The 25,825-nt window shown below is 52.2% G+C and overlaps 1 protein-coding gene and 1 long non-coding RNA gene across 2 annotated transcripts in view; both read left to right on the top strand.

The window, feature by feature from the left end:
• The window catches only part of LOC127461966 (ankyrin repeat domain-containing protein 26-like), a 55,333-nt gene extending 30,996 nt beyond the window's left edge, over positions 1-24,337 (top strand). Inside the window, exons 12-17 of the mRNA XM_051770219.1 lie at positions 18,384-18,619; positions 20,292-20,424; positions 21,627-21,908; positions 22,606-22,841; positions 23,518-23,741; positions 24,197-24,337. Coding sequence (XP_051626179.1) covers positions 18,384-18,619; positions 20,292-20,424; positions 21,627-21,908; positions 22,606-22,841; positions 23,518-23,674 — 1,044 coding nt within the window. The 3' untranslated portion in view covers positions 23,675-23,741; positions 24,197-24,337. The remainder of the gene's footprint in view (positions 1-18,383; positions 18,620-20,291; positions 20,425-21,626; positions 21,909-22,605; positions 22,842-23,517; positions 23,742-24,196) is intronic.
• LOC127461981 (uncharacterized) lies at positions 22-2,167 on the top strand. Its single transcript, XR_007900254.1, has 3 exons — positions 22-181; positions 858-1,082; positions 2,027-2,167. It is a non-coding gene; the product is annotated as an uncharacterized LOC127461981 (long non-coding RNA).
• Positions 24,338-25,825: the final 1,488 nt, after the last annotated feature.

Below are 25,825 nucleotides of genomic sequence, written 5' to 3'. Positions count from 1 at the left end.
CACTGAAAAAGCAACTGGAAGACAGAATTAGAGATCTTGAACGTGCACTGGGAAGGACAAAAAGCAACCAAGCAGAAAGACCTTTTCAAAAGGAATCCACCCAGGCAGAAGTGGACAAGTATAAAGAACTGTATCTGGTGGAAGCCCAAAGAAGAAAAAGCCTCACCAAGAGACTGGAAAGGTAAGTCCGTGCTTTTTTGGACTGGTAAGAACAGACTCCTTTTTCCTCCTGCGTTTTCCTTGGAAATCCCTTTTCTACATCTGGCCAGCGTCAGGTGTGAAAGCAGAACGTGGCATCTTTGTGGGGAACGTTCCTTCAGACCCTTCCCTTCCTCAGACCTGTCTTCCTTTCTCTTTAGAGTTCCAGCATTAACCCCACAGCACCACCACTATGGCATTATTGGTGTCTTTTCAAGTTGAGGTTGTTTTAGCAGGCAGTCTTTCTGCCAGTCTCTACTCTCCTCATCCCGTGGGTGACAGAAAAGATGAATCTTGTGCCCTTTCCTGTTTGAATAAGGAGAGGCCTCTGGGAGAAGTGAGTTGGATTCTGTGAATCCAAAATAAGGCGGCTCTTTCTTGGCTTCTGTTTTGGCAGCGGGTCTGAGGGTTGAGCTTTCCTTGAGAAGGCCAGGGTAGGCCAGAGTTCTTCTGGAGGTGACACTGCCTACTCCTTGCACTTGGTGTGATTTCTTAGAAACAGGCCCTGTGAACAAGCTCAGATCAAAGGATGTGCTGGTTTTGGACGCTCTTCATGCCCTTGGCTTTTAGAAGTCGAGTAGTAGCCAAGGCTGTGGAGGGTAACTTTGCGAAAGCCTTCCTGCCAAAGATGACTCTGTGTGTGCTTGTGAATGTTTCAGAGCTACTGAGAGACTTGCAGTGGCCAACACCAAGCTCTTTTTGGAGCGCCACAGAAGCAGATCTGCAGTCCCAAGCAGCGCTGTCAGCGGACTTCTGGCTGCAAGTCCACTTCAGGATTCACCTGGCCTGGGACATCTTGGCATCAGTTTGGGACTGAGCAGAAGTCTGGCTCTCAGAACACCACCCAGACACCTGTGGTAAAGCCCAAGACTTCTGCTCATCAGGTTTGTCCAGATTTTCCAGAGTGGTCAAAAAAGATTGAAATGGAAGCAATGAGCTGTGGAACTCCATTCTTTCCCAAGAGAAACTGTGGGCAAGAGCTCTGTGGCACAGGAACCTCCCACCTAAGTTCTACCCTAAATTTACACGTAGTAATCTTCTGTAGTCTGTGGGGTTTGGCAGGAAGCCAACTCCAACTGTTGCCCGTAAACAAAGACACAAACCAACAGAGTGCCGGTTTATGGGTGCTTTATTCGGGGCCCCGGGAACCTGCGGGCTAACGCCCCAAGTCAGGATTCCGACGACCCTCGTTCTCAGTTCAACTTTTATACACAAACAAGTTTACATGTATTCTCACGGCTAAAACAATTACAGTTTCTATAGCAACCCAGGTGCAGTAGTTTATAACAATTAACAATCATCTACTTTAATCATAAATCTGCTTAAGTTGTCCTACCCCCCTAGAAACTGTTTAACAGACCCTTACCACATCTAAGGTACAAATCGTTACGTACATGCTTGACTACATCTTTTGATTATTGTTTCTACTTCTTCAGTACATTCTATTCCCACGAACAAGGCTGCTGCTTAACTCACTACTGTAATGTGTTGCTTTCTAGGCCTACCCTTTTACTTAAGCCTTAGCCATTCTACTACTAAATTTAAACTGCTTTGCAACACAACTGGCTACAGATGGTTTTGGTGTCAGAAGTGGGATTGTTTTGGTTCCTTTGGTTTTGTTGTGGGAACGTTGTCTGGGAAAGCTGCCAAGAGCAGGTTTGTTTGTAAACATCCACCATTGTTTTGGGACACTCCTGGGAGAGCTGCCAAGAAGGATTTTGTTTATCTAAACATAGCTTTGTTTAGGAACAAGGAGAAAGAAAAATAATAACAATGGTCTTTTTACTAATTTTTTTCCTGATTCTTGCTGTTTTTGTGCCTGTCCTAGGACATCCTGTAAGGGACCGTTCAGATGGATGGAACAAATTGCTTCCTTTCCTTAATTTGGACATCCACGACCTAGTAGCCAGTTTCCTTAATGGTGGCCTTCAAGGTTTGGTAGCAAAGACTCCAAGATCAGCTCTAACCCATCCCTCCATTGCTCAGTGACAATGATCCTAGTGGTGAAGGCAGCGAAAATGCTACTTAAAATTGGAGAGGTGGTGCTGTATTGGTCCCCTTGTTGTACGAAAGGAATCGCTGGAGCTTTGGGGACAAGAAGTGCCAAGGGCCACGACAACTGTACACAGGCAACAGTATCGGAGGAACCGAGATGCTGTGACCCCCATCCATACATCCAGTACATCCATGACATCATTGTGTGGGGGGACACAGCAGAAGAAGTTTTCGAGAAAGGACAGAAGATCATCCAGATTCTCCTCAGGGCTGGTTTTGCCATCAAGAAGAGTAAGGTCAAGGGCCCTGCCCAAGAGATCCAGTTCCTAGGGCTGAAATGGCAAATGGACGACACCAGATACCAACAGACGTCATCCACAAGATTGTAGCAATGGCTCCACCCACAAACAAGAAAGAAACCCAAGCTTTTCTGGGAGCCATTGGCTTCTGGAGGATGCACATCCCAGAGTACAGCCAGATGGTGAGCCCTCTTTCCTTTGTGACCCGTAAAAAGAACAATTTCCAGTGGGGTCCTGAACAACAACAAGCTTTCAGGCAGATCAAGCAAGAGATTGCACATGCCGTGGCTCTTGGAGCAGTCAGGACAGGACCAGATGTAAAGAATGTGCTCTACTCTGCAGCTGGAGATAAAGGTCCCTCCTGGAGCCTCTGGCCAAAGGTGCCTGGTGAGACGTGAGGGCGACCACTGGGTTTCTGGAGCCGAAGCTACAGAGGTTCTGAGGCCAATTCCACCCCTGTGGAGAAGGAAATCTTAGCAGCCTATGAAGGCATAGGAGCAGCTTCAGAGGTAATTGGTACCAAAGCACAGCTCTTCTTGGCACCCCAGATGGGACCCCAGCATGCAAAGTGTAACTAGATAAGGGAAAAAGGGGGTAGGGTTTATCCATTTTAGGGAAAGGGTGGCCAAAAAAGGAAATACTGCAATGCAGCAAACTTTGGCCAATCGGGGAGCGGGGTCTAAGGATACAGACATCAAGGGGATTTTTCATCAAACAATTTCAGGGGACAGCAAGGGAAAAACTACAAGAAATGTTAAGACACAACTGTAAAACTTGAAAGGCTTTGGGTCTGAACTTCTTGACAACTTCATCCAGGGCTTTCATCCTCTGGAGGGTCACACATTTCTTGTTGTCTTCTCCAGCTTTCAGATTCAGCAATGTCCTCACTCCCGACAGACCAGGATCCCCTTTCCAGAGTAATGGAGGAGCACCGTGATTTTTTAAGCCAAAATTCCCAGATTTGAATGAAATGCTCTGGAAAGGCTCTGGAAATCATTTGGTGTTCACAGTGAGTCTCTGGTTTCCCATCCCCTGCTTCAGATGTGAAAACATGTCCCTTGCAGTCGGAATGTAAACTCATCAACTCCATTAAACTTGAGCACTGTATCCCATCATCCAGATCATCAATGGAGATGTTCACCAGGAATTGCTGATCACTGGCCTCCAGCTGGATGTTACACTCCTGATCACCACCCTGGCCAGCAGATTTCAACCAGCCTGCTGTCTGCTCATCCAGTCCATACTTCATGGGCTTCTCTGTGAGGGAGCCCTGTCTGTGCTCACTATTACACACATTCATTTTGATTTTAAACAATCAAACAGAAGTGAGTGTTTTAACAGCAGAATTATTTTTCAAAGGGAAATAGAAGGGTAAGAGTTTTTAATTTTAATGATCATGTTTTACATGATACTAATTGACATCTAGTAGAACTGAGACAGCACCTTAAGAGACAAATCTACATTCTCTATTTATGCCTCTGAATTACAGGTATGGCTTTGATGGAACGAGTGCCTTCAAGCTCCACTGGCAGGCACTGTTTGAAAACTATTTGGGTGATTTTTGATAAGAAATGAAAGATGCAACGGCAGGAAGCCATTCAGCCATCCCTGACAAGGGAGGTCCACTGTCAATTGCTGGGAGGGCCCCCACCTGTTTCTTTTAATGGTGCTCCCAAATCCCACCCCTTGGGCCTCCCAATCCCATCCTTTTTGGTCCCCTCAGGCATCACCTCCCCAGCATCTGCTCTGTGTCCTACCCAGGGTCCCCAAACATCCTCCCATTGATCATTCCCAAAGCTTTTCTTTCCATCCTTCCCCTCAGACCTTTGCCTTTCACCCAGGCCACTGCCCTGGTACCTCCCAAGACCATTCCTTGCCTCCCTCTCCACTCCCAACCATCTCCCAGTGCCCTCCTCCATCCTCCTCCTCCAGTCCCCACCAAGCCTCTCCCTTGCAGTCCCCATGTCCCTACACTTGAATTCCTTTCCCCTCCCCTGCATCCCTCACAGGGCCCCTTCAACACCCCAATCCCAGTCCCGTGGGCTCCCCAGTTCCCCCCAGTTCAGCATCTTTGGGTCCCCCCCAACCTCCCCCCACCCTCCCTGCAGGCCCTGAATTCCCCTGGCTCTCCTTGTCTCCATCCCCACCCTGGGCCCTGCAGGCACAGGGGTTGGAGGTGAAACTGGGTGCAGTGGGAGCGGGGGGAGCAGAAGGGATTTTCCCCCTCAGACCGAGGCAGTCCTGGGCTGGGGGGGCTGGGGACACCCGTGTCCCTCCCCCAGCCCCACAGGGACCAATCCTGAGCAACCCTTTGCTCTCCTTGTCCAGGCACTCTTGGCAAGAACCCAAAATGATCTGCGAGAGGTGAGTGAACCGGGGGGACTGGAGGGCATCCAGTCTGGGAACTGGGAGACACTTTGGTCCCCCCATCCCTCACTGGCTCTGGGGACATCCCAGTGACCAGCCAGGACTCCTGGTCTCTCTCCACCTGCATTTAGTGGACGTTGGGATCCTGAAGACGGCTCAGGTGGGTACCAGGAGTTCTGCCTGAGTCGGGTCCTCCCCTCACATGGCCATGACACTCCTTAGCCATCCCAGTCTGCCCCAGTATACCCCAGTGCACCTTCTCCAGTGATCCGATTTCTTTTCCCTGGCTCCCAGTACATTCCACTGCACCCAGTGTGTCTCTGAGCCTGTCTTTGTCCCCAGCCCCTGTGGTGGAGAAGGTGGTGGGTCTTGTTGGTGAGAAACGCGTGGCTGCATCCCTGGATGGCTGAGGTGAGCAGTGCCTGCAGGGAGAGGGGTCAGGACAAGGCCCCTCTCGTGTTGCAGTGGACTTTGGGGGTGACGTTTTGGGCTCTGTCTTTCAGGACTGGTGGTGACACCCATGCCCTGTCCCCCTCCAGTGGCATGAGGAGATGATCATCCCTGGAAGAAGCCCCTGATTTCCCTCAGAGCCCTGGAGCATTTTCCTTGAATGATCAATAAATCCCTTCAGCAAAGCTACTCTGCTTGATCTTGTGTGTGTGTTCCCATCTCCATGTGTGTGTTCCCATCTCCATGTGTGTGTTCCCATCTCCATGTGTGTTCCCATCTCTGTGTGTGTGTTCCCATCTCCATGGGTGTGTTCCCATCTCCATGGGTGTGTTCCCATCTCCATGCCTGCATTCCCGTGTCCCTTTCCCCTCCTTCTCCAGCCCCTGCACACCCGGTGCCTCTCTGGCCGCACCCCTGCCATGAGCAGAGAGGCTCAGGGGGCTCCTGGGGGTCTCTGCATACGAGATCCCCTTCAGTCAGTGCAGTGGAAGGGCCTCTCCCCCATGTGCATCCGCTGGTGCTGGAGAAGATGTGAGCTGCTCCAAAACCTCTTCCCACACTCCCCACACTCGTAGGGCTTCTCCCCTGTGTGCACACACTGGTGGGTGACGAACTGAGAACTGTATGTGAAGCTTTTCTTGCATTCCCCACATTTGTAGGGCTGGGGCCCCCGTTCCCCAGACACCTGTACCACCCTGCTATATCCCTGAAGGGCAGCAGCTTGCTCAGCTAATCCCTTTTTACAGCGCCTCAGCCTCTGGGAAGGGAAAGAGAGGCTCCGGGGCTTTTGGGAGCACAGGTGAGCCACAAATATTTTAGGCAAAGACTGTCCCTGCTTCTCAGCCTATGCTGACTTGTCACAGATGGCACAGGTTTAAAGGCTTGGTAGACACTGGTGCTGACGGTTCTATTGGAAAAGACACAGAATGGCCTTCTGATTGGCCCACAATCTTCCCTACTTCGACCATTTTGGGGGTAGGAGGTATGCAGAGGCCTAGACAAAGCGCACATCTGTGCACGGTACTGGGGCCAGAGGGACAGACCTTCAGAATTGCTCCTTTCACAGCTCCTATTCCGTGTACCTTGTGGGGGAGATGTCTTGGGTCCGGTCGGTACCACTGTGCAGATTACGACAAAGAACACTCAGGTTTCTCAGTGAGGGTCACTGATGAGCTGTTCCATGGACTTACCAAATTAATTGGAAAACAGACGACCCCATCTGGGTCGATCAATGGCCCCTAAAGAGGGAATGGCCAGTTCACCTGCGAGACCTGGTGCAGGAACAGCTGGATGCTGGGCGTATAGGACCAACTTCTGGCCCATGGAGCACCCCTGTGTTCTGCATCCCTAAGAAGAGTGGCAAGTGGCGCATGTTCCATGATCTCAGGGCGGTTAATACAGTCATTGAGCCAATGGGAACGTTGCAACCAGGACTTCCCTCACCTGCCACGCTTCCTGCAGGGTGGCCACTGACAGGAATTGACCTGAAGGACTGTTCTTTTACTCTCCTTCTACATCCAGATGATGCTCCTCCCTTCACCTTCTCAATTCCGGCCTTCAATCACACGGAGCCCGTGCAGAGGTACCACTGGGTTGTTTTGCCTCAAGGCGTGCGTAACAGTCCGACTGTTTGCCAGACAGTGGTAGCTAATGCCATACACCCTGTCCGGGAGCTCTACCCTTCAGCCCACATTTACCACTACATGGAGACACTTCGGTGGCTGCTGCCCAAGAGACTGAATTCCAATCTATTTTGACTGCCTTAACTAATGCTGTTCGAGGAGCAGGGTTGCAGGTCGCTCCAGAAAAGATCCAACCAACTCAACCCTGGGCCCACCTCGGGTGGAAGATCACGCAGCAGGAGATCGTACCACAGCCATGGACTCTTAAGGTGACAGACACTTTGACACTAAATGATTTACAGTGACTATTAGGAGCCATTAACTGGCTTCAGCCTATTCTGGGCATCCCAACGGAGGAACTGCACCCCCTTTTTGAATTACTTAAAGGTGACCCAACTTTAACCCCTACTCGGTCCCTAACCACAGAAGCAAAACAGGCTCTAAAATATGCTCTCAGGCTATTGAAAACAGGCAAGGTGGACGATGACACCCTGATCTACACATTTGCCTTGCCCAGCAAGTTTCAACTGTTTGCCGTCCTTTTCCAGGGGGATCAGACAGAGTCTGGCCCCCTGAGGATTCTGGAATGGTTGTTTCTGCCCCACTCTCCACCTAAGACTTTCTGGACTATTAATACCATGTTTGCTAAGCTTGTTGTTAAAGGTAGAGGACGTCTGCAGGAGATGGATGGACGAGACCCCGAAACCATCTACATTCCAGCAACCAAAGACAACTTGGACTGGCTTCTCGCAGAGGACGCTGGATTTCAGGCTGCGTTGGCAGGCTACAGTGGTGACATTTCCATTCACTTCCCAAAGCACAGACTCTGGGCACAAATGGGGAATCTACCTCTAATGGCCACGTGTCGCTGCCGGCCATAACCCGTATCAGGCATCACTGTTTTTACTGACACGTCTGGACGTCAAAAAAGGCCGCAGTGACATGGATAAATCCTGTCACAGGACACTGGGACAATCAAGTACAGACCATAGACCAAGGCTCTGTCCAGGTTTTAGAGCTTGCTGCTATCTGCATAGCCTTTGAGTTGTTTTGTGAGCAGCCACTGAATATCATTACTGATTCGTGTTATGCTGCGGGGTTGGTTTCACGTCTCGAGGCCTCTTTCCTTTGAGATGTCACTAATCCTTATTTGTTCACAGAGATACGTACTATATGGTCCCTTGTCAACCACAGAAAATTTGACTTTTACATAATGCATGCCCGCTCCCACACAGAACTGCCAGGGCCCAGAGCAGAGGGCAATCAAAGAGCAGATGCTGCTGCTGTGGTTGCTGCAGTTCCCAAAACTCTCGAGCAGGCCAAACTCTCCCACCTATTCTTTGAGCAAAATGCACGCTCGTTAAAGAGGCAGTTCCAACTCACAGTGAATCAAGCTCGAGGTATCAGCATGTCATGTCCTGACTGGCAGCAAATTGCCCCAGTGCCATCTGAGGAAGGGGTTGATCCCCGAGGCACAACAGCCAATGGAATTTGGCAAACGGACGTTACTCACAGAGCTGAACTTGGTCAGCTAAAGTATGTCCATGTCACAGCAGACACACATTCCAAACACATAAATGCCACTGCACACCCTGGGGAAAAGGCAAGGGATGTTTTCCGACACTGGCTTAGTTGCTTTGCAACTTTGGGAATTCCAAAAACCACAAAGACAGACAATGCTCCTGCCTATTGTTCCTCAAAGGTCAAAACATTTCTCATGGATTGGGGGATATTTCATTCCACAGGCAGACCACATTCACCCACGGGACAAGCTATGGTGGAGAGAGCACACTGGACATTGAAGGGAATGCTGCAAAAACAAAAAAGGGGGGAATCTATCTATAGTCCCAGGAACACCTGTGGAAAGTGTCATATGTCCTAAATTTCTTAAACTGTGATGACACAGATCACGGCAGGTACCAACATCAACACGAATCTCAGGTACTTTCCTCTCCCAAACCACCAGTCATGATAAATATTTAATATCAGGGCAATGGTCAGGACCAGTGGACCTCGTAACGTGGGGGAGGGGAGATGCCTGTGTATCCACAGGTAAATTACAATGGATTCCTTCCAGATGTGTCAGGCCTTATATTAGCCCTTCTTCAGAGCAAGAGCAATCAACAGAAGTGACAGATGAAGAAACTGGAATCGAAGAAACACATAACTAATGACCACTACCAGACCTGAACTACGTGACTGAAATACAGAGACATAATAAAAGGCTTAAGTGTGCATGTGTGAGGAGAGACTGAGAAGTGGCCACCTACGTATGAATGAGGAACGTTGTGTGGACGTACGTATGAGAGTGAATTCAAACCCACTTTATGCCAGAATGTGATGGTTTCAGTCTAGGCCTTCCTGGAAACCAGTTTGTAACCAGGAAGGAACTGGGAAGGTGACCAAGGAAGTATTCCATGCTATTCCTTTACGTAACCTAGGGTATAAATAAGGTATTGATAAGAGAGTTCCCTCTCTTCTCTTCCGGCGAGGTTGGAGAACGGTGGTCCCTGTCTGGGCCTGGCTTATCTGGAGCTGAGGCCTACAGTAACTGCTGTTATCGGCCACGCGTGAGGGGGGAGTGCTGGGCCGTGTCCAGACGTACTGCTTTCTTTCAAGGGAAGTGGTGAGCTCTTGCCAATTCTTCAGCTTTGCTGGGTTTTTAGATTGTGTAGATCTGTTTTATTATTTGCCCCTTTTCACCCTATTTTATCCTTTTCCCTTCTCCCTTCCCCCCTCTTCCCTTCGACTTCGGGAAGCTATTTGGGGTCATAGATTCATATATATAATTCTCATTGTATATCTCTGTTTTATACATAATATATATATATTTTGGCTAGAACTTTGGCTGCCTGGTTTTTCATTTTTTTTTCCTTCCCTCTCTGGGAAGGAGACCCTGTTGTCGAGTTTCGGAGATTTGGCAGGAAGCCAACTCCAAACTTGCACACAGAGATGCCTTAAATAAAATACAGTCCTACAATAACACTACCTCAACCCCAGCAAATACAATTGAACACAACACCCATAACCTGACACACTTCCCTTTGAGATAAAATTGATGCTTCTCTCCCAGTTACACAAATACCCTCAGATAAAAAGTCTTACACAAACCACATTTACAAACCCTGAATAATTGAAAGTGACACAGTTAATAAGGTTGTGACCAGTTTTAATAAAGGCCTTACTGCATTAGGCCCTGGTTTTTATAAATGTTTAAGAAAAGTTTGTTTATGTTAAGAAATGTTTAGGAAAAAGGTTTAAAAATTGTTCTGTAACTCGTTCTAATTATAATAAAGGGGAAATGTAGTGATTTATATTACAGGAAGTGCCACAAGGCATTCTGGGACTTGTAGTTCCTTCGGTGCTCTGCTGCACATGCACAAGGGAGTGCTCGAATGTCACTGGCTGAGAGGTCACGTCATGACGTGTCACAGTTTGGACTGTCTGTATCAGCTCATGCTGTTCTTAATAAATTTGATTCAGCCGCATGCCCTGTGTGTAACTGGGTCCGTGCCCACACAAATCACACATGGGACTATCCTGCCACAGTCCACCAGCCAGGGGGCTCCCCAATGTGGGTCACTGGGAATGTGGGTCACCAAGCCCGTTTCCAAAGTGGGTCACTGGGAATGTGGGTCACCAAACATGTTCCCAAGGTAGGTCACTGGGAATGTGGGTCACCAAGCCTGTTCCCAAGGTGGGTCACTGGGAATGTGGGTCACCTGTTCCCAATGTGGGTCACTGGGAATGTGGGTCACCAAACCTGTTCCCAAGGTGGGTCACTGGGAATGTGGGTCACCTGTTCCCAAGGTGAGTCCTCCGACAGGTGATGGAGTTGGAGCAGCAGATGAAGCTCTTCCCGCAGTCGAGGCACTTGCAGGGCTTCCCTTACTGGTGGGTCCGTTGGTGTTTTGTTGGGGGGGATCCCGGGGTGGGTTCCCGGCAGAGGCGGGAGGTGGGCGGGGGGATGCGGGGACCCCCCGCGGTGGGGGTCGGTGTTGCGGGGTCAGGCCCCGCCGCCCCCATTGTCAGCCCGGTGCCGGCGGGGGGGGACGCGACGAGCCCCTTTTTTAGGGCCCCCGGAGTGGGGAGAGCAGAGAGGGGCGACAGCGGAGCTGGGGGACCCCCGGCAGCCTGGGGGGGCGGGAGGGGAAGCGCGGAGAGGGGGAGCCCAGAGGGGTGGGGGGGCCGGGGACCCCCGGCCCCTGGAAGAGGGGGCTCCGAGAGGGGGGACCCCTGGGATTCCCGGCATCTCCAGCAGCCCGGAAAAGGCAGAACCCGGAGAGGGGGCCCCCAAAACACGAGGGACCTGCAACAGCCTGAACGGGGGGACCCCCAGAACCCCAAAGTGCAGAGAGCAGAGGGAGTGAACTTCGGGGAGGGTTTTTTAGAGCCTTTTCCACGGGCCTCCCTCCCCTGGCTGTGGTCTCCCTGTTTGTCAGCACTGTCAGGTTTGCCCACCTGAAGCCCCCCTCCATCTCCTCCCCGCTGCTGGAACTGCTGAGGTCAGTTCTGGACTCGGTGGTGCCTCCAGCACTGAACCCCCCCAGGAGGAACCAGGACCTCAAGGGTGCCTGGAGGAAAATGACTGGATGCTTTCCAGAAGCAATGAAGTGCCTTTTTTCTTCTTCACAGCATCCAGGATGTCAGACTGCTTTGTGCCATTTTGTTGTTGTCCATTTTGTTGTTGTTGTATTGGGGTATTTTATATTTGCATTCCTTTTTTTTCTTCACTTGTGTTACTGTTTTCCATAAAGGACTGTCATTAGTCATTCCATTGCTACACCAGTACCTACCATTGCTGTGTACAGACACACTGAGGTGCCACGATCCCTGTGTATTTCAAGAAAATCAAGTGCCCTGCAGTGACCTGTGTGTCCAAGATGCTTCCTCAGCCCTTCTCTGGAGCTGCAGGGGCAGTGCCTTTGTGCAGAGGAGGAGGGAAGAGATTCCCAGCCCAGCAGCAGGGCCAGGGCCAGGGGCTCCTGCTCTTTCCACAGCTGCTCTTTGCAGCTCCACACTCCCCTTGCCAGTCCTGCTGTGGGTGCAAGGCCTGAGTGCTCTGGCAGCTTGGTCACAGTCCTGCTGCGTGTCCGTGCTGGGATCACAGGCAGGGACAGGCCCTGGCACTGCTGGCACAGTTTGGGGGCACAGCGGGAAACAGGGTCTGACTGGGGCTGTCCAAGCACCGTCCCCAAGGAGCACAGCTTGGTGTCGGGGCAGGGGAGGGTCAGGGACAATCAGCCAAGGCCCCTCAGTCCTTCCCTGGGCTCTGGGAGGGATGGGAAAGGGGATCAAAGGAGCCAGCGGGTGCCAAATGCCCCCAGATCTCAAGGGCCAGGCTCGGGGCTGAAGGGATGGAGAGCAGCCCTGCATCCAAGGCCATGGGGATAGTGGGGGATGAAAAGCAGGATGGGAGCCAGCAATGGGAGCTCACAGCCCACAACCCCCCCGTGTCCTGGGCTCATCCCACAGCGTGGGCAGCAGGGGAGGGGGGTTCTGCCCCTCTGCTCCGCTCAGCTGAGACCCCCCCTGCAGTGCTGCCTCCAGCTCTGGGCAGAGGGCTGGCTCGTGTCCCATTTGTCACCCACCAGCACCCCCAGAGCCCTCTCCCAGCAGGTTCTTCCATCCCTTCCTCCCCCAGCCTGCACCGATCCCGGGGGTTGCCCTGACCCGGCTGCACCACCTTGGTCTTGTCCAACCTCAGCAGATTCCCGTGTGTGCCGGGAAACGGGGGAAGGGGAATTCACCCGACTCTTGGAGATTTGTTTGTCTGCTGGTGCCCCAGGGAAAAACAAAACCCTGTCAGTCCCATCTAGTCTGTCCCATATTCCACCCAGGAACCCTCCACCAAACAGATCCACCAGGTGGGGGGAATTCCAGGGCCCTTCTTCAGGGACTGATAGTCTTTCCGTGATTCTGTGCAGAGGGTGAGCAGTGGCCACCAGCAGAGCAGGGCCATACCCACAGTGCAGCCTGTGCAAAAGCACACACAGCATAGAGGGGCTCCTCCGCAAGAACCAACGGCAGTCGCCATCAAGACTCCAGGATGTGTCCTCGTTTTCTTCTGTTCCCCCTGCCGACTTTGCTTCTCCCATTCCCCCATCCCAAGGCTGTCCCCTCTTCTTCCCTCTGCTTGCCTCTGCGACAGGCTTTCTTCCCGGGCTGGCAGTTAAGACTTCTCTCTCTGCCCTCCATCTGAGTGCAAATCAGTCCAGCAGACATCTTCAAGGCCGAAAGAGAAGCCAGGCCTGAAGGCCGAGCCAGAGCTGTCCTCTGCTCCCTTCAGCTCTGCTCACAGCTGCATCTTCAGCCTGTCCCAGAGGCCAGGCAAATGTGTGCCCTTCCTCTGGGAAGGCTTGAAGCACAGTGGTGTTAAGATCATGGCCTCCAGGTGAGCTATTGCTACTACTCAGTTGCCAGACTCTTGCAGTGCTTTCGAGCCCTCCTCTTTGTGTTCTGGGCAGAAGATAGTGAGTAAGCTCCTGGTAGCCTTAAAACACAGGCAAATCCCTGATCCCGTGGGAAGCAGATCAGTTTGTAGCCCATAAAGAAAAAGGGAAATTTCTTCAGCCTGTTTGTGGTCCATTGTAGTGTCCCTCCGCTGAGAAAGCTGGTGCAGAACCTCTGATCTTTCAGTTGGTGTTGTCATCGAGACAAAGTGGGACAAGATGTGTTTGAAAGTTTCTTCCTGCCCTGCTGTGTGCTGCCCGTTGGCTGGTGGAGGAGCAGAGCAGAAATTCACTGTTGGCATCTGGCAAAGCAGCAGGAGAGAGCAGTTGTGAGGGGGAGAGGGGGTGAGGTGTCTGCTCTTCAAGAGGGACAAGACAAAGGAGTTGGGGAATTGTCCTGGAACTCTGGCCTGGCAGGCTTGGAGCGCTGGGTGGGCATTTCTTGAGAGCTGTGGTGGCCCCACTTCCTCCTGAGCCTCATTGATGGCAGTGTGTCCAGAGGCAGCCCGGCTCCAGGCTGAAGCAAAAAGCCAGAGCGGGTGATGCGGGAGCTGCTCCAGCGCCTACCGCAGCCTCCGGCCCGGTGGGAGCGTCCCGGGCCCTGCCCCGGGCGCCCTGAGGCGGGGCAGTGCCCACTCCCGCCGGCCGCCCTCACAAGGCCCAGGCCGCCTCCTTGCCACAAGGCCCAGCAGGGCCGCCCTCACACCTGCCCCGCCCTGCCCTGTCCCGCCCGGCCCCACCCTGCCCCGTGGCCTCTGTCACACCCCACGCTGACGTGCTGAGCCTTCCACCAGCCATTGTGACGCCACAGGCGCCAGTCGGGCACGGCTTTGTTGGTGCCCGCAGCCGGCGCTCAGAGCTGCTGTAGCCTCTCGGGGAGCAGCAGCACATCCCGCTCGGGGAGCATTGCGCGCCTGCATCGCCGTCTGGGCAGCTGCAGGCCACGACCACTGCGCAGGGCGACCTCGTCTGCCTTGTGCTTCATACCCTGTGCCCGTCCTTATTCTCGCCCCTTTGTCACCCTCCCCCTAAACCTCGCCCCGTCCCATTCCTCATCCCCACTTGGCTCCCGGCAGCCCGCCGGGGCCTTCTTGCCCTTCCTGCTGCTGGGAGCTCCAAGCAGGGCCATGCCGTGGCTTCTGAGCAAGAAGCGACGGCAGTCGCCCTCCAGCAGCCCCAGTGGGCAGCCCTGGGCTGCCACCAGCTCCAGCAGCGCCTCCCAGCTCCGGGAGCAGGGGCTGGGCAGGCTGCACCGCGCGGCCGCCCGCGGTGACCTGGGCTGGCTGAGGCGCTGGCGCTGGTACGTCAAGGTAGTCGGCATCGACAGGCCAGACCAGGAGATGCGGTGAGTTCTGGGCCACGCTGATGGCACACCTTGCCTGCTCCTGAGCCAAGCTGCAGTAGTCCTCGCCAGCCCTCTCTTAGGGACAAGGCTTGAAAAGTGACATTTGCCCTGTCAGCTGGGACAGGGAACTCTTGAGCTTTTCACTGCTTGCAGCTGCCGCCCGGGCTCCAGCGCTGCTGCAAACGCGTGTTGCCCACCTGCGCCTTGGCCGTGCTCTCTCTGCAGGGCTGTTCTGCAGCTGCTCAGCCCTCACCTGTTCTCTTCTGCCCTCTGGCTCATCAGGGCAGGGTTGCAGCAGCAGCAGCAGCAGCAGCAGCAGCAGCAGGAGGAGCAGAGTCCGGGCGGGGTCCCCAGGGTGTTGGGTACAGACACAGCTTGGGCTCATCCTTTGTCTGTCTGGGTTAAGAGAGTCTGTTTAATTTTCAGGACACCTCTGCATCTGGCTTCGGCCAATGGCCACGCAGATGTCGTCAGATATCTGCTAAGGAAGAACAGCCAGCCCAACCTCGCTGACAGCTTCAAGAGAACGGCCCTGTTGAAGGTGTGTGCAATGCCTTCTGAGCTTGGAGGTGGGGCTTAGTGCTGGGGTGTTAAAGGGGAGGTGTCTGGCAGGATTCCTTGCAGAGCAGGGCCATAGAAACACACCTATTGCCATGGGCACGGCACAGCCTCTGTTAGCTGATCTTTGAAGATGGTCTTCTATGCCAGCACTCAGGAGCTGAGGGCGTTGTGACAGAGGGGGATGGAAAAGTTGGAAGCCTTTCCCTTTTGGTGTGTTGTTGCCAGGCAGTCCAGCAGGAGCAGGAAGAATGTGTTGCTGTTCTGCTGGAACACGGTGCCGACCCCAATCTGGCAGACGCTGACGGCAACACTGCCCTTCACCTGGCTGTCCTCTCTAAAAACACAGCTGTAGCAGGGCTGTTACTGGAGCATCATGCCAACAGTGATGCTCAGAACCAGGTAACCTTGGCACGGGGCTAAAGCTGCTCTTTCCAACAGCTGCAGAGCTTGTCTGTGTCTTTCTAATGGGGATTCTTTCTCCTTTTAGTGGGGATTTACCCCCTTGAAACTTGCAGCCTTGCAAGAGCACGAGGAGATTCTGGAGTGCCTTGTGAACAAAGCAGCTGACAGGCCTGCTCAAGCCCAGGGGGAAAGGTGAGGGCTTTGTCAGAACAGCACCCGGGTGTTCTGGGTAGTCTGCAAGTGTGACCCAGACGAGGGGCGTGGCAATGAGCTGGGAAAAAGAAGGAGCAGCCCCGTGGAAGCAGTTCCCCGTGGGACTGGTAAATGCAGGTCTGCCCTTGGCTGCTCTCCTACCTCAGGGGCTCTCGTCCTTTGCCCGCTGAGGTCTGCAAGAAAGCCTTGTCTGTGGTGCCCTCTCCCCACCCAGAGCCAGAGCCCCGGGGAAACTTGCCAGTAGCTCAGCAGCGTGGCTGCTCTGCAGGCCAGGGGGGTTTAAGGCACGGCAGAGTTGGTGTGTTAAGTGCTCTGAAGGGAAGCGTTGGGGGAAAGAGAACCAACACTGTCCCAGGGGACACGAGGGGCTCCGAGCGCACAGAAGGAGAAAACTTCCTGCCATGGAGATGGTCAGGGGGTCAAAGGGCTTGCCCTGGGAGTTTGTGCAGCCGCATCTGGGGGGACTTTGAAGAGCAGTGCAAGGAGCCCTGAACAGCATGGCCTGAGCTGGTAGCTGAGGCTGCTTTAGGGAGGCCCCTTGTAAGAGAAATTCTCCAATGCTTCCATGGACTTGGCTTTGCTTTCCCGGAGCTTGTAGGAAAGGGGGGAAGAGCTGTTTTGGGAGCAAGCAGGGGAAAACTGATGCAGGATCAGACATGTTTCCGATGAAATTTTGCATGCTTTAGGACTGCTCTTGTGGTTCCTGGAAGCCCTGAGGCTCACCTGGAGGAAGATAATCTGCGCTTGCAGGAGGAGCTGGACAGGGCTGGCGCGGAGGTATGGAAAGCCTGTCCCCACAGGGAGAAACCTGGGGGTGCCTGTTGCTTCCTATCCATCCTGAAAACGGACAAAACAGTGTTCAGTGTGTTCATTGGGGAGCAGAAGTGAAGCTTTGAAGGGACTTGAATGGATTGCAGTTCTTTGGGCCGAGGGGATGCACACAGACATGCAGCACCTGAGTTCTTCAGCAGCAGCTGGCTCCTCTCTGGAAAAGCTCCCCTGACAACTGTGCATTCTTCCCGTGATTTTACAGCTGAGGGAGGAGGAAGAAAAGCATCTTCAGTCTGAACATTGTGTTCCTGACTTGAAGACTGCTTTGGATGCCAAGAAAAGAGAGGCAGTAACTTCTTCCCAGGAACTGCAGGACCTCCTGTTGGCATCTTGCGAGACCAATCCGACTGTGAACCAACTGGAAGAAGACACACAAGAGTAAGAGAGGAACCCAGTGAAGTGAGGGGTCTGTGGCTTTGGGGATTGGGTGGAAACAGGGGAAGAGTCAGTGGGATTTTGAAGGACACTTCTGCTGTGGCTTCTGTTCCTTAGCACAGTTTGTCTGGCATTGGCTTTTCTGGTAATAAGAGCTGTATTTCTTCTTAAGCTTTGCAAGTGAGAACAGCAGATTGGAAGCCACTGTCCAGCAGCCAAGCGAGAGCGTTGAAGCCCTTCCGAGAGCCCTGCAAGCCTCTGCCTCAGTAAGCTGGTCCTAAATTTGCCTTTTTGTGACTCTGGAGCCTAGTTGCTTGTAAGGGGCAATTGTCAGATGAAGTTTTCCTGGAGAGCCTGGGGAGCTCAGTTTCTGCCTTCTCCTCTGCAGAGGCTGCTCAGAAAGCAGCCTGGTCCTTTCCCCAGCTGCTACAAAAGCCCTGAGGGTATTTGGTGTGCTGGACACTGGAGGAATTCTTAGATTCTAAATGAGGAGTTTCATCATGAGCTCCAAGGGACCCAGAAGTATTGTTGCCAGAAGTATTGTTGCCAGAAGTGTCTCCCAAATTCTTAAGTAGGTGTAAAGTTTCTTCTTTCTGTCAGGGAATCTTTCAAGTGTTTCCTACGCTCATTTCCAGTAGATGATAAATACAGTTGCCATGGCCACCCCCTTCAGAGATTGTCCCAGAATTCACTGCCTTTAGAGTTTCCTTTTCTTTTATTTTTCTGTGTCCAGGGTGGTGAACTTTCCCAGCAGCTGGACATGGAGCCTGGAACAGGCATGCAGCTCGAGGCCCTAAACCAGGCTGTGCAAGAAGAGCTGTCCACTCTGCTTGGGAAGTGTGAACAACTGGAGAAGAGCAAATGTCAGCTGCAAGAAGAGGTGACAAAACACCACCACCATTTGGAGACTTTGGTGCTGGATGGCAGCCAAAGAGAACAGTGTACAAGAGAGGTGGCAGAAGGAGCTGACCAGGAAAGAAGTGCAAAGCTACAAGAGGTCAGCCTCGTTTTGCAAGTAAGTGAATTTCTCCCCAGTGTCCACAGGCTCTTCATTAGGAGCTTGGAAGCAGAGTGCTCATTTGGGCTTCTTTCCCAATGCAAAGAATTGTTTGCCCTGGCAGCTCCTGGGTTCTGCCTTGGTTGCTGCTGGGAGTGAGGAGGCAGAGCCGCCTCTCTGAGTAAGGCTGGGCCCTTGAAAGTGGGTGTGTGCAATTTTGTGCTGGGCAGAGCTCTCTTTTTCTTGTGGTGGTTGAAGGTGCACTGTCTCCTTCAGGCACAGGCAGCCCACCAGGCCCCACTAGGACAAACTGGAGACAGTCATTGTGATTCCATGAGAATCCAGTTGGAAGAAAGGATTAGAAATCTGGAAAGTGAATTGGAGAGGATCAAAAACACCCAACAAGAGAGTGCTTCTCGTAAAGAAGCAACGCAGGGAGAGATGGGGATGTACAAAGAGCTGTATCTGGAGGAAGTGAAAACCAGAAGATGCCTTGCCAAGAAACTGGAAAGGTACGTCCGTGCTTGTTTGGAGTGGTAATAAGAGAGTCCTTTTCTTCCTGCATTTTCCTTGGAAATCCATCTTCTACATCTGGCCAGCATTATTGCCCTCCATTGGCCAACAGGGTCTGATGGAGTTGCCAAGACCCTCTCCTTGATATTTGAAAAGTCGTGGCAGTCAGGGGAAGTCCCAGGTGAGGGGGAAAAGGGAAACCCACTGTGCCCATCTTTGAAAGGGGTAGAAAAGAGGGCCCTGGGAACTGCCAACGTGTCAGCCTGCCCTCTGTGCCTGGGGAGGTGATGGAAAAGATCCTTCTAGAAGCTCTGTCAAGGCACATGGACGGCAGGGAGATGATTGGAAGCACCAGCACAGCTTCCCCAAGGGCAAGTGCTGCTTGACCGACCTGGTGGCCTTCTAAGATGGAGCGACTGCCTCAGTGGACAAGGGCTACCCATGTCATCTCCCTGTCATTCTGGAAACCCTTTGACACAGTCCCCCACAACATCCTTCTCTCCAAAGCGGAGAGAGATAGATTGGATGTGTGGACTGTTAGATGGAGAAGAAATTGGGTGAACAGTGCCATGCAGAGGTGGTGATCAATGGCTCAGAGTGCTGAGGGTCATCAGTGCCAAGTGGTGTCCCTCAGGGGTCTGGACTGGGCCCAGTGTTCTTTAATGTCTTCACTAATGATCCAGAGGAAGGGATGGAGTGCACCCTCAGCAAATTTGCAGCTGACACCAAGCTGAGGGGTGTGGTTGACACAGCTGATGCCATCCAGAGGGCCCTGGACAAGCTGGAGAAGTGGGCCCATGGCAATCTGCTGATGGTTTACCAAGAGCCAGTGCAAGATGCTGGCCGTGGCTCAGGGCAGCCCCTGTATCAGTGCAGGCTGGGGGGTGAAGAGGGGCAGAGCAGCCCTGCCGAGAAGCCCTTGGGCTGGAGGAGAGGCCGGACATGAGCCGGCGATGTGCGCTCGCAGCCCAGAAAGCCAATTGTGTCCTGGGCTGTGTCCAAGGCAGCGTGGCCAGCGGGTGGAGGGAGGGCATTCTGCCTCTCTGCTCTACCCTTGGGAGAGCCCAGCTGGAGTGCTGCATCCAGCTCTGGGCTCCTCAGCACAGCAAGGACCTCCAGCTGTTGGACTGAGCCCAGAGGAGGCCACCAAGGTGCTTGGAAAGATGGAGCACCTCTGCTAGGAGGAAAGGCTGGGACAATTGCAACACTTCAGCCTGGAAAAGAGAAGGCTTTGGGGTGACCTAATTGTGACCTTTTGGGGTGTGAAGGGAGCCTACAAGAAGGATGGAGAGAGTGCATTTAAAAGAGCAGGTAGTGAGAGGACAAGGGGGAATGGCTTCAAATGGAAAGAGAGTAGGTTTAGATTTGATCCTAGGAAGAAATTGGTTGCTGTGGGGGTGGTGAGGAACTGCAACAGGTTGCCCAGAGAAGCTGTGGATGCCCCATGGCTGGAAGTGTTCAAGGCCAGGTTGGATGGGGTTGTGAACAAGCTGGTCTGGTGGAAGGTGTCCCTGCCCAGAGCAGGAGGCTTGGAACTGGATGATCTTTAAGATTCCTGCCAAGCCAAGCCATTCTAGGCTTGGATGCTGTCTGTGCTGTTTCTGTGAGACTGTGGGGGAAAGGCTGGTTCTTCCTGTGTTTCATGGTTTTCTTGACTAATTTGCTGTGCAGGCTGGAAAAGCTTCTGAGGATAGAGAGGAGGAAACTCCAGGTTAATGAAGAGAAAGAAAGTCAGTCCCAGCTGGAAGAAATGAAGAAGAGATATTCTGAAAAGGTCAAGGAAGTTGATAGATTCCAAAGAGAGGTGAGCTGCGCTCTGGGTGGGGCTCTTTGGTTGTGGTGTTCCTTCTTTTGAAAGCTGGGATATGCTTTCCCTCTGTTTCTTGTCATGCTGATGATTTTTATTCCCCTTGGTTGCATTTTGGATGTGATGGGCTTTTCTTAATGCTCCTCCTGCTGTTCCAGTGGGAGATGACTCGAACTAATCCGGGGTAGTTCTCCTTCTGGGGAAAGATGCAAATGTTGAGGGCAAAGCAGTAGGTGTAAGGGCTGATGGAGGCCAGGCTGTCCTGCAGAGGAGGGGCAAGCCAGGAGTGGCAGCCAACCTGGCAGGGTGCGTGAGCTCCCGGGCCAGGGAGCCGTCCCACAGGCCCTGAGCAGGAAGAGCAGAACAGGCCCCCTGACAGTGAGCGGGGTCAGCCAAGAGTGCAGATCCCTCGGCTGGGCCCTAGGGATGGGCAGGTCTGCCGTCCTGGCAGGACATCACGTCCATGGGCTGAGAGCAGTGGGGCCCAGCTGAGGCCTGGCTGCAGCTGGAGGGAGGCTGTGACAGCGTCCTCTGGGTGTGACAGATGAATTGCTGCCCTGGCAGAGAGGGGAGGAACAGCACTGTCACTGGCAGGGCACCATCAGCCCCTGAACCCTGTCTCAGGCACGAGCTGAGCAGGAGGCACTTGAGGCTTTGCTTTTCTGCACAGTGTTGTTGCTGCCCAGGGCCCAAGGAGGACAGGGGCCTCCCAGGGGAAAATCTGTCCCTTCTTGCTCACAGGGAGCTGTTTCAGCCCATCCTGTGGTGGGGAGCCAGAAGGGCTGTTCCCAGCAGTGCTTTTGAGACTGCTCTACCTGTGCAGCAGTGGCACAGAACCTCTCATCCCTTCTCCGCTCGTCACTCGGATCCGTTGCTAAAGCGGCGTCTGTCAGAGTCACGCCTGGGTTTGAAGGCATCCCTGTAGAATGGCTTCCTGCCTTTGCAGTGATTCCTTTGGAGTCCAGAAGCGTGGAGCATTTTTGCATGAGGAACTCCAAAAGGCTGGGAAGCTGAGGAATCCTATGGCAAATGATGGGAAAGCTGTTCTTGCTGGAAAAGAAAAGCCTGGTTGCACTTTGTGTCTAGTCCTGAGCCAGCAGATGATGAATAAAGTCTCCCTGGGCAGCCAGTTTTGGATTTTCCCAGAATTCACTGCCTTTACACCACGCTGAGCTCCTTTTTTTATTTTCTGTCTGCAGGTTGCTGAACTTTCCCAGCAGTTGGACAGGGAACGTGAACAGTGCACGCAGCTGGAGGCCAAAAATCAGGCTTTGCAAGAAGAGCTGTCTACCCTGCGTGGGGAGTGCGAGAACCTGGCCATGGACAAATGCCAGCTGCAAGAAGAGCTGGCAAAACTCCACCATCATTTGGAGACCAACGTGGTGGATCGCAGCCAACTCGAACAGTGTAAAAGAGAGGTGGAAGAAGAAGCAGACCAGGAAATAAGACAAAAACTCCAAGAAGTCAATGAGTTTTTGCAAGTAAGTGAATTTCTCCCCAGTGTCCACAGGCACTTCCTAAACTTCTCTTGTGGCCATGGTGTTTGGTCTTTTTCTTTTGCTCCTGTATTCTGTGGGTTAGCTTCTGTCTTTGCTGAAGGCAGTGGCAGAAGGCAATCTGGTTGGGCAGGAGTGCTGTCATGGGTGTGGAATGTGCCGGCAGGTCCCTGAATGCAAAGGCTGCCCAAGGCAGATTCCCACTTTGCAGTGCTTGGGGGGATCTCTGTGCGCTGCTCTGCTTCTCACTGCTCATCCTTGAATGGGTTTGGCAACTTGCAGCTGTCATGGCCAGACCTACAGGTGCTGCTTTGTCCTTGTAGGGGGTGAAAGTGCTCAGAAAAGGAGTCACTGAAATTCCAGGGATGGGAGGGAGGGGGTGGAGGTGGAGGTGGAAGCTCTTCTTGTCTTTGAAGAATCCCTTTGGACATGCCCTGTCCTACAGACCCAGTGTCTCTTCATTAGGAACTTTGAAGCAGAGTGCTCATTTGGGCTTCTTTCCCAATGAAAAGAATTGTTTGCCCTGGCAGCTCCTGGGTTCTGCCTTGGTTGCTGCTGGGAGTGAGGAGGCAGAGCCACCTCTCTGAGTAAGGCTGGACCCTTGAAAGTGGGTGTGTGCAATTTTGTGCTGGGCAGAGCTCACTTTTTCTTGTGGTGGTTGAAGGTGCACTGTCTCCTTCAGGCACAGGCAGCCCACCAGGACACATTAGAAGAAATCAGAACCAGTCATTTCGACTCACTGAAAAAGCAGCTGGAAGACAGAATTAGAGATCTTGAACGTGCACTGGGAAGGACAAAAAGCAACCAAGCAGAAAGACCTTTTCAAAAGGAATCCACCCAGGCAGAAGTGGACAAGTACAAAGAGCTGTATCTGGTGGAAGCCCAAAGAAGAAAAAGCTTCGCCAAGAGACTGGAAAGGTAAGTCCATGCTTTTTTGGACTGGTAAGAACAGACTCCTTTTTCCTCCTGCATTTTCCTTGGAAATCCCTTTTCTACATCTGGCCAGCGTCAGGTGTGAAAGCAGAATGTGGCATCTTTGTGGGGAACGTTCCTTCAGACCCTTCCCTTCCTCAGGCCTGTCTTCCTTTCTCTTTAGAGTTCCAGCAGTAACCCCACAGCACCACCACTATGGCATTATTGGTGTCTTTTCAAGTTGAGGTTGTTTTAGCAGGCAGTCTTTCTGCCAGTCTCTACTCTCCTCATCCCGTGGGTGACAGAAAAGATGAATCTTGTGCCCTTTCCTGTTTGAATAAGGAGAGGCCTCTGGGAGAAGAGAGTTGGATTCTGTGAATCCAAAATAAGGCGGCTCTTTCTTGGCTTCTGTTTTGGCAGCGGGTCTGAGGGTTGAGCTTTCCTTGAGAAGGCCAGGGTAGACCAGAGTTCTTCTGGAGGTGACACTGCCTACTCCTTGCACTTGGTGTGATTTCTTAGAAACAGGCCCTGTGAACAAGCTCAGATCAAAGGATGTGCTGGTTTTGGACGCTCTTCATGCCCTTGGCTTTTAGAAGTCGAGTAGTAGCCAAGGCTGTGGAGGGTAACTTTGCGAAAGCCTTCCTGCCAAAGATGACTCTGTGTGTGCTTGTGAATGTTTCAGAGCTACTGAGAGACTTGCAGAGGCCAACACCAAGCTCTTTTTGGAGCGCCACAGAAGCAGATCTGCAGTCCCAAGCAGCGCTGTCAGCGGACTTCTGGCTGCAAGTCCACTTCTGGATTCACCTGACCTGGGACATCTTGGCATCAGTTTGGGCTGAGCAGAAGTCTGGCTCTCAGAACACCACCCAGACACCTGTGGTAAAGCCCAAGACTTCTGCTCATCAGGTTTGTCCAGATTTTCCAGAGTGGTCAAAAAAGATTGAAATGGAAGCAATGAGCTGTGGAACTCCATTCTTTTCCAAGAGAAACTGTGGGCAAGAGCTCTGTGGCACAGGAACCTCCCACCTAAGTTCTACCCTAAATTTACACGTAGTAATCTTCTGTAGTCTGTGGGGTTTGGCAGGAAGCCAACTCCAACTGGCTACAGATGGTTTTGGTGTCAGAAGTGGGATTGTTTTGGTTCCTTTGGTTTTGTGGGAATATTGTCTGGGAAAGCTGCCAAGAGCAGGTTTGTTTGTAAACATCCACCATTGTTTTGGGACACTCCTGGGAGAACTGCCAAGAAGGATTGTGTTTATCTAAACATAGCTTTGTTTAGGAACAAGGAGAAAGAAAAATAATAACAATGGTCTTTTTACTAATTTTTTTCCTGATTCTTGCTGGTTTTGTGCCTGTCCTAGGACATCCTGTAAGGGACCGTTCAGATGGATGGAACAAATTGCTTCCTTTCCTTAATTTGGACATCCACGACCTGGTAGCCAGTTTCCTTAATGGTGGCCTTCAAGGTTTGGTAGCAAAGACTCCAAGATCAGCTCTAACCCATCCCTCCATTGCTCAGTGACAATGATCCTAGTGGTGAAGGCAGCGAAAATGCTACTTAAAATTGGAGAGGTGGTGCTGCATTGGTCCCCTTGTTGTACGAAAGGAATCGCTGGAGCTCTGGGGACAAGAAGTGCCAAGGACCACGACAACTGTACACAGGCAACAGTATCGGAGGAACCGAGATGCTGTGACCCCCATCCATACATCCAGTACATCCATGACATCATTGTGTGGGGGGACACAGCAGAAGAAGTTTTCGAGAAAGGACAGAAGATCATCCAGATTCTCCTCAAGGCTGGTTTTGCCATCAAGAAGAGTAAGGTCAAGGGCCCTGCCCAAGAGATCCAGTTCCTAGGGCTGAAATGGCAAATGGACGACACCAGATACCAACAGACGTCATCCACAAGATTGTAGCAATGGCTCCACCCACAAACAAGAAAGAAACCCAAGCTTTTCTGGGAACCATTGGCTTCTGGAGGATGCACATCCCAGAGTACAGCCAGATGGTGAGCCCTCTTTCCTTTGTGACCCGTAAAAAGAACAATTTCCAGTGGGGTCCTGAACAACAACAAGCTTTCAGGCAGATCAAGCAAGAGATTGCACATGCCATGGCTCTTGGACCAGTCAGGACAGGACCAGATGTAAAGAATGTGCTCTACTCTGCAGCTGGAGATAAAGGTCCCTCCTGGAGCCTCTGGCCAAAGGTGCCTGGTGAGACGTGAGGGCGACCACTGGGTTTCTGGAGCCGAAGCTACAGAGGTTCTGAGGCCAATTCCACCCCTGTGGAGAAGGAAATCTTAGCAGCCTATGAAGGCATAGGAGCAGCTTCAGAGGTAATTGGTACCAAAGCACAGCTCTTCTTGGCACCCCAGATGGGACCCCAGCATGCAAAGTGTAACTAGATAAGGGAAAAAGGGGGTAGGGTTTATCCATTTTAGGGAAAGGGTGGCCAAAAAAGGAAATACTGCAATGCAGCAAACTTTGGCCAATCGGGGAGCGGGGTCTAAGGATACAGACATCAAGGGGATTTTTCATCAAACAACTTCAGGGGACAAACAAGGGAAAAACTACAAGAAATGTTAAGACACAACCGTAAAACTCGAAAGGCTTTGGGTCTGAACTTCTTGACAACTTCATCCAGGGCTTTCATCCTCTGGAGGGTCACACATTTCTTGTTGTCTTCTCCAGCTTTCAGATTCAGCAATGTCCTCACTCCCGACAGACCAGGGTCCCCTTTCCAGAGTAATGGAGGAGCACCGTGATTTTTTAATCCAAAATTCCCAGATTTGAATGAAATGCTCTGGAAAGGCTCTGGAAATCATTTGGTGTTCACAGTGAGTCTCTGGTTTCCCATCCCCTGCTTCAGATGTGAAAACATGTTCCTTGCAGTCGGAATGTAAACTCATCAACTCCATTAAACTTGAGCACTATATCCCATCATCCAGATCATCAATGGAGATGTTCACCAGGAATTGCTGATGACTGGC

Source organism: Manacus candei, unplaced genomic scaffold (assembly GCF_025592945.1).
Source record: "Manacus candei isolate 608988 ecotype Guabito, Panama unplaced genomic scaffold, ASM2559294v1 h1tg000117l, whole genome shotgun sequence".
Taxonomy (NCBI): Eukaryota; Metazoa; Chordata; class Aves; order Passeriformes; family Pipridae; genus Manacus; species Manacus candei.
This window is presented reverse-complemented; position numbering and strand designations above follow the sequence as displayed.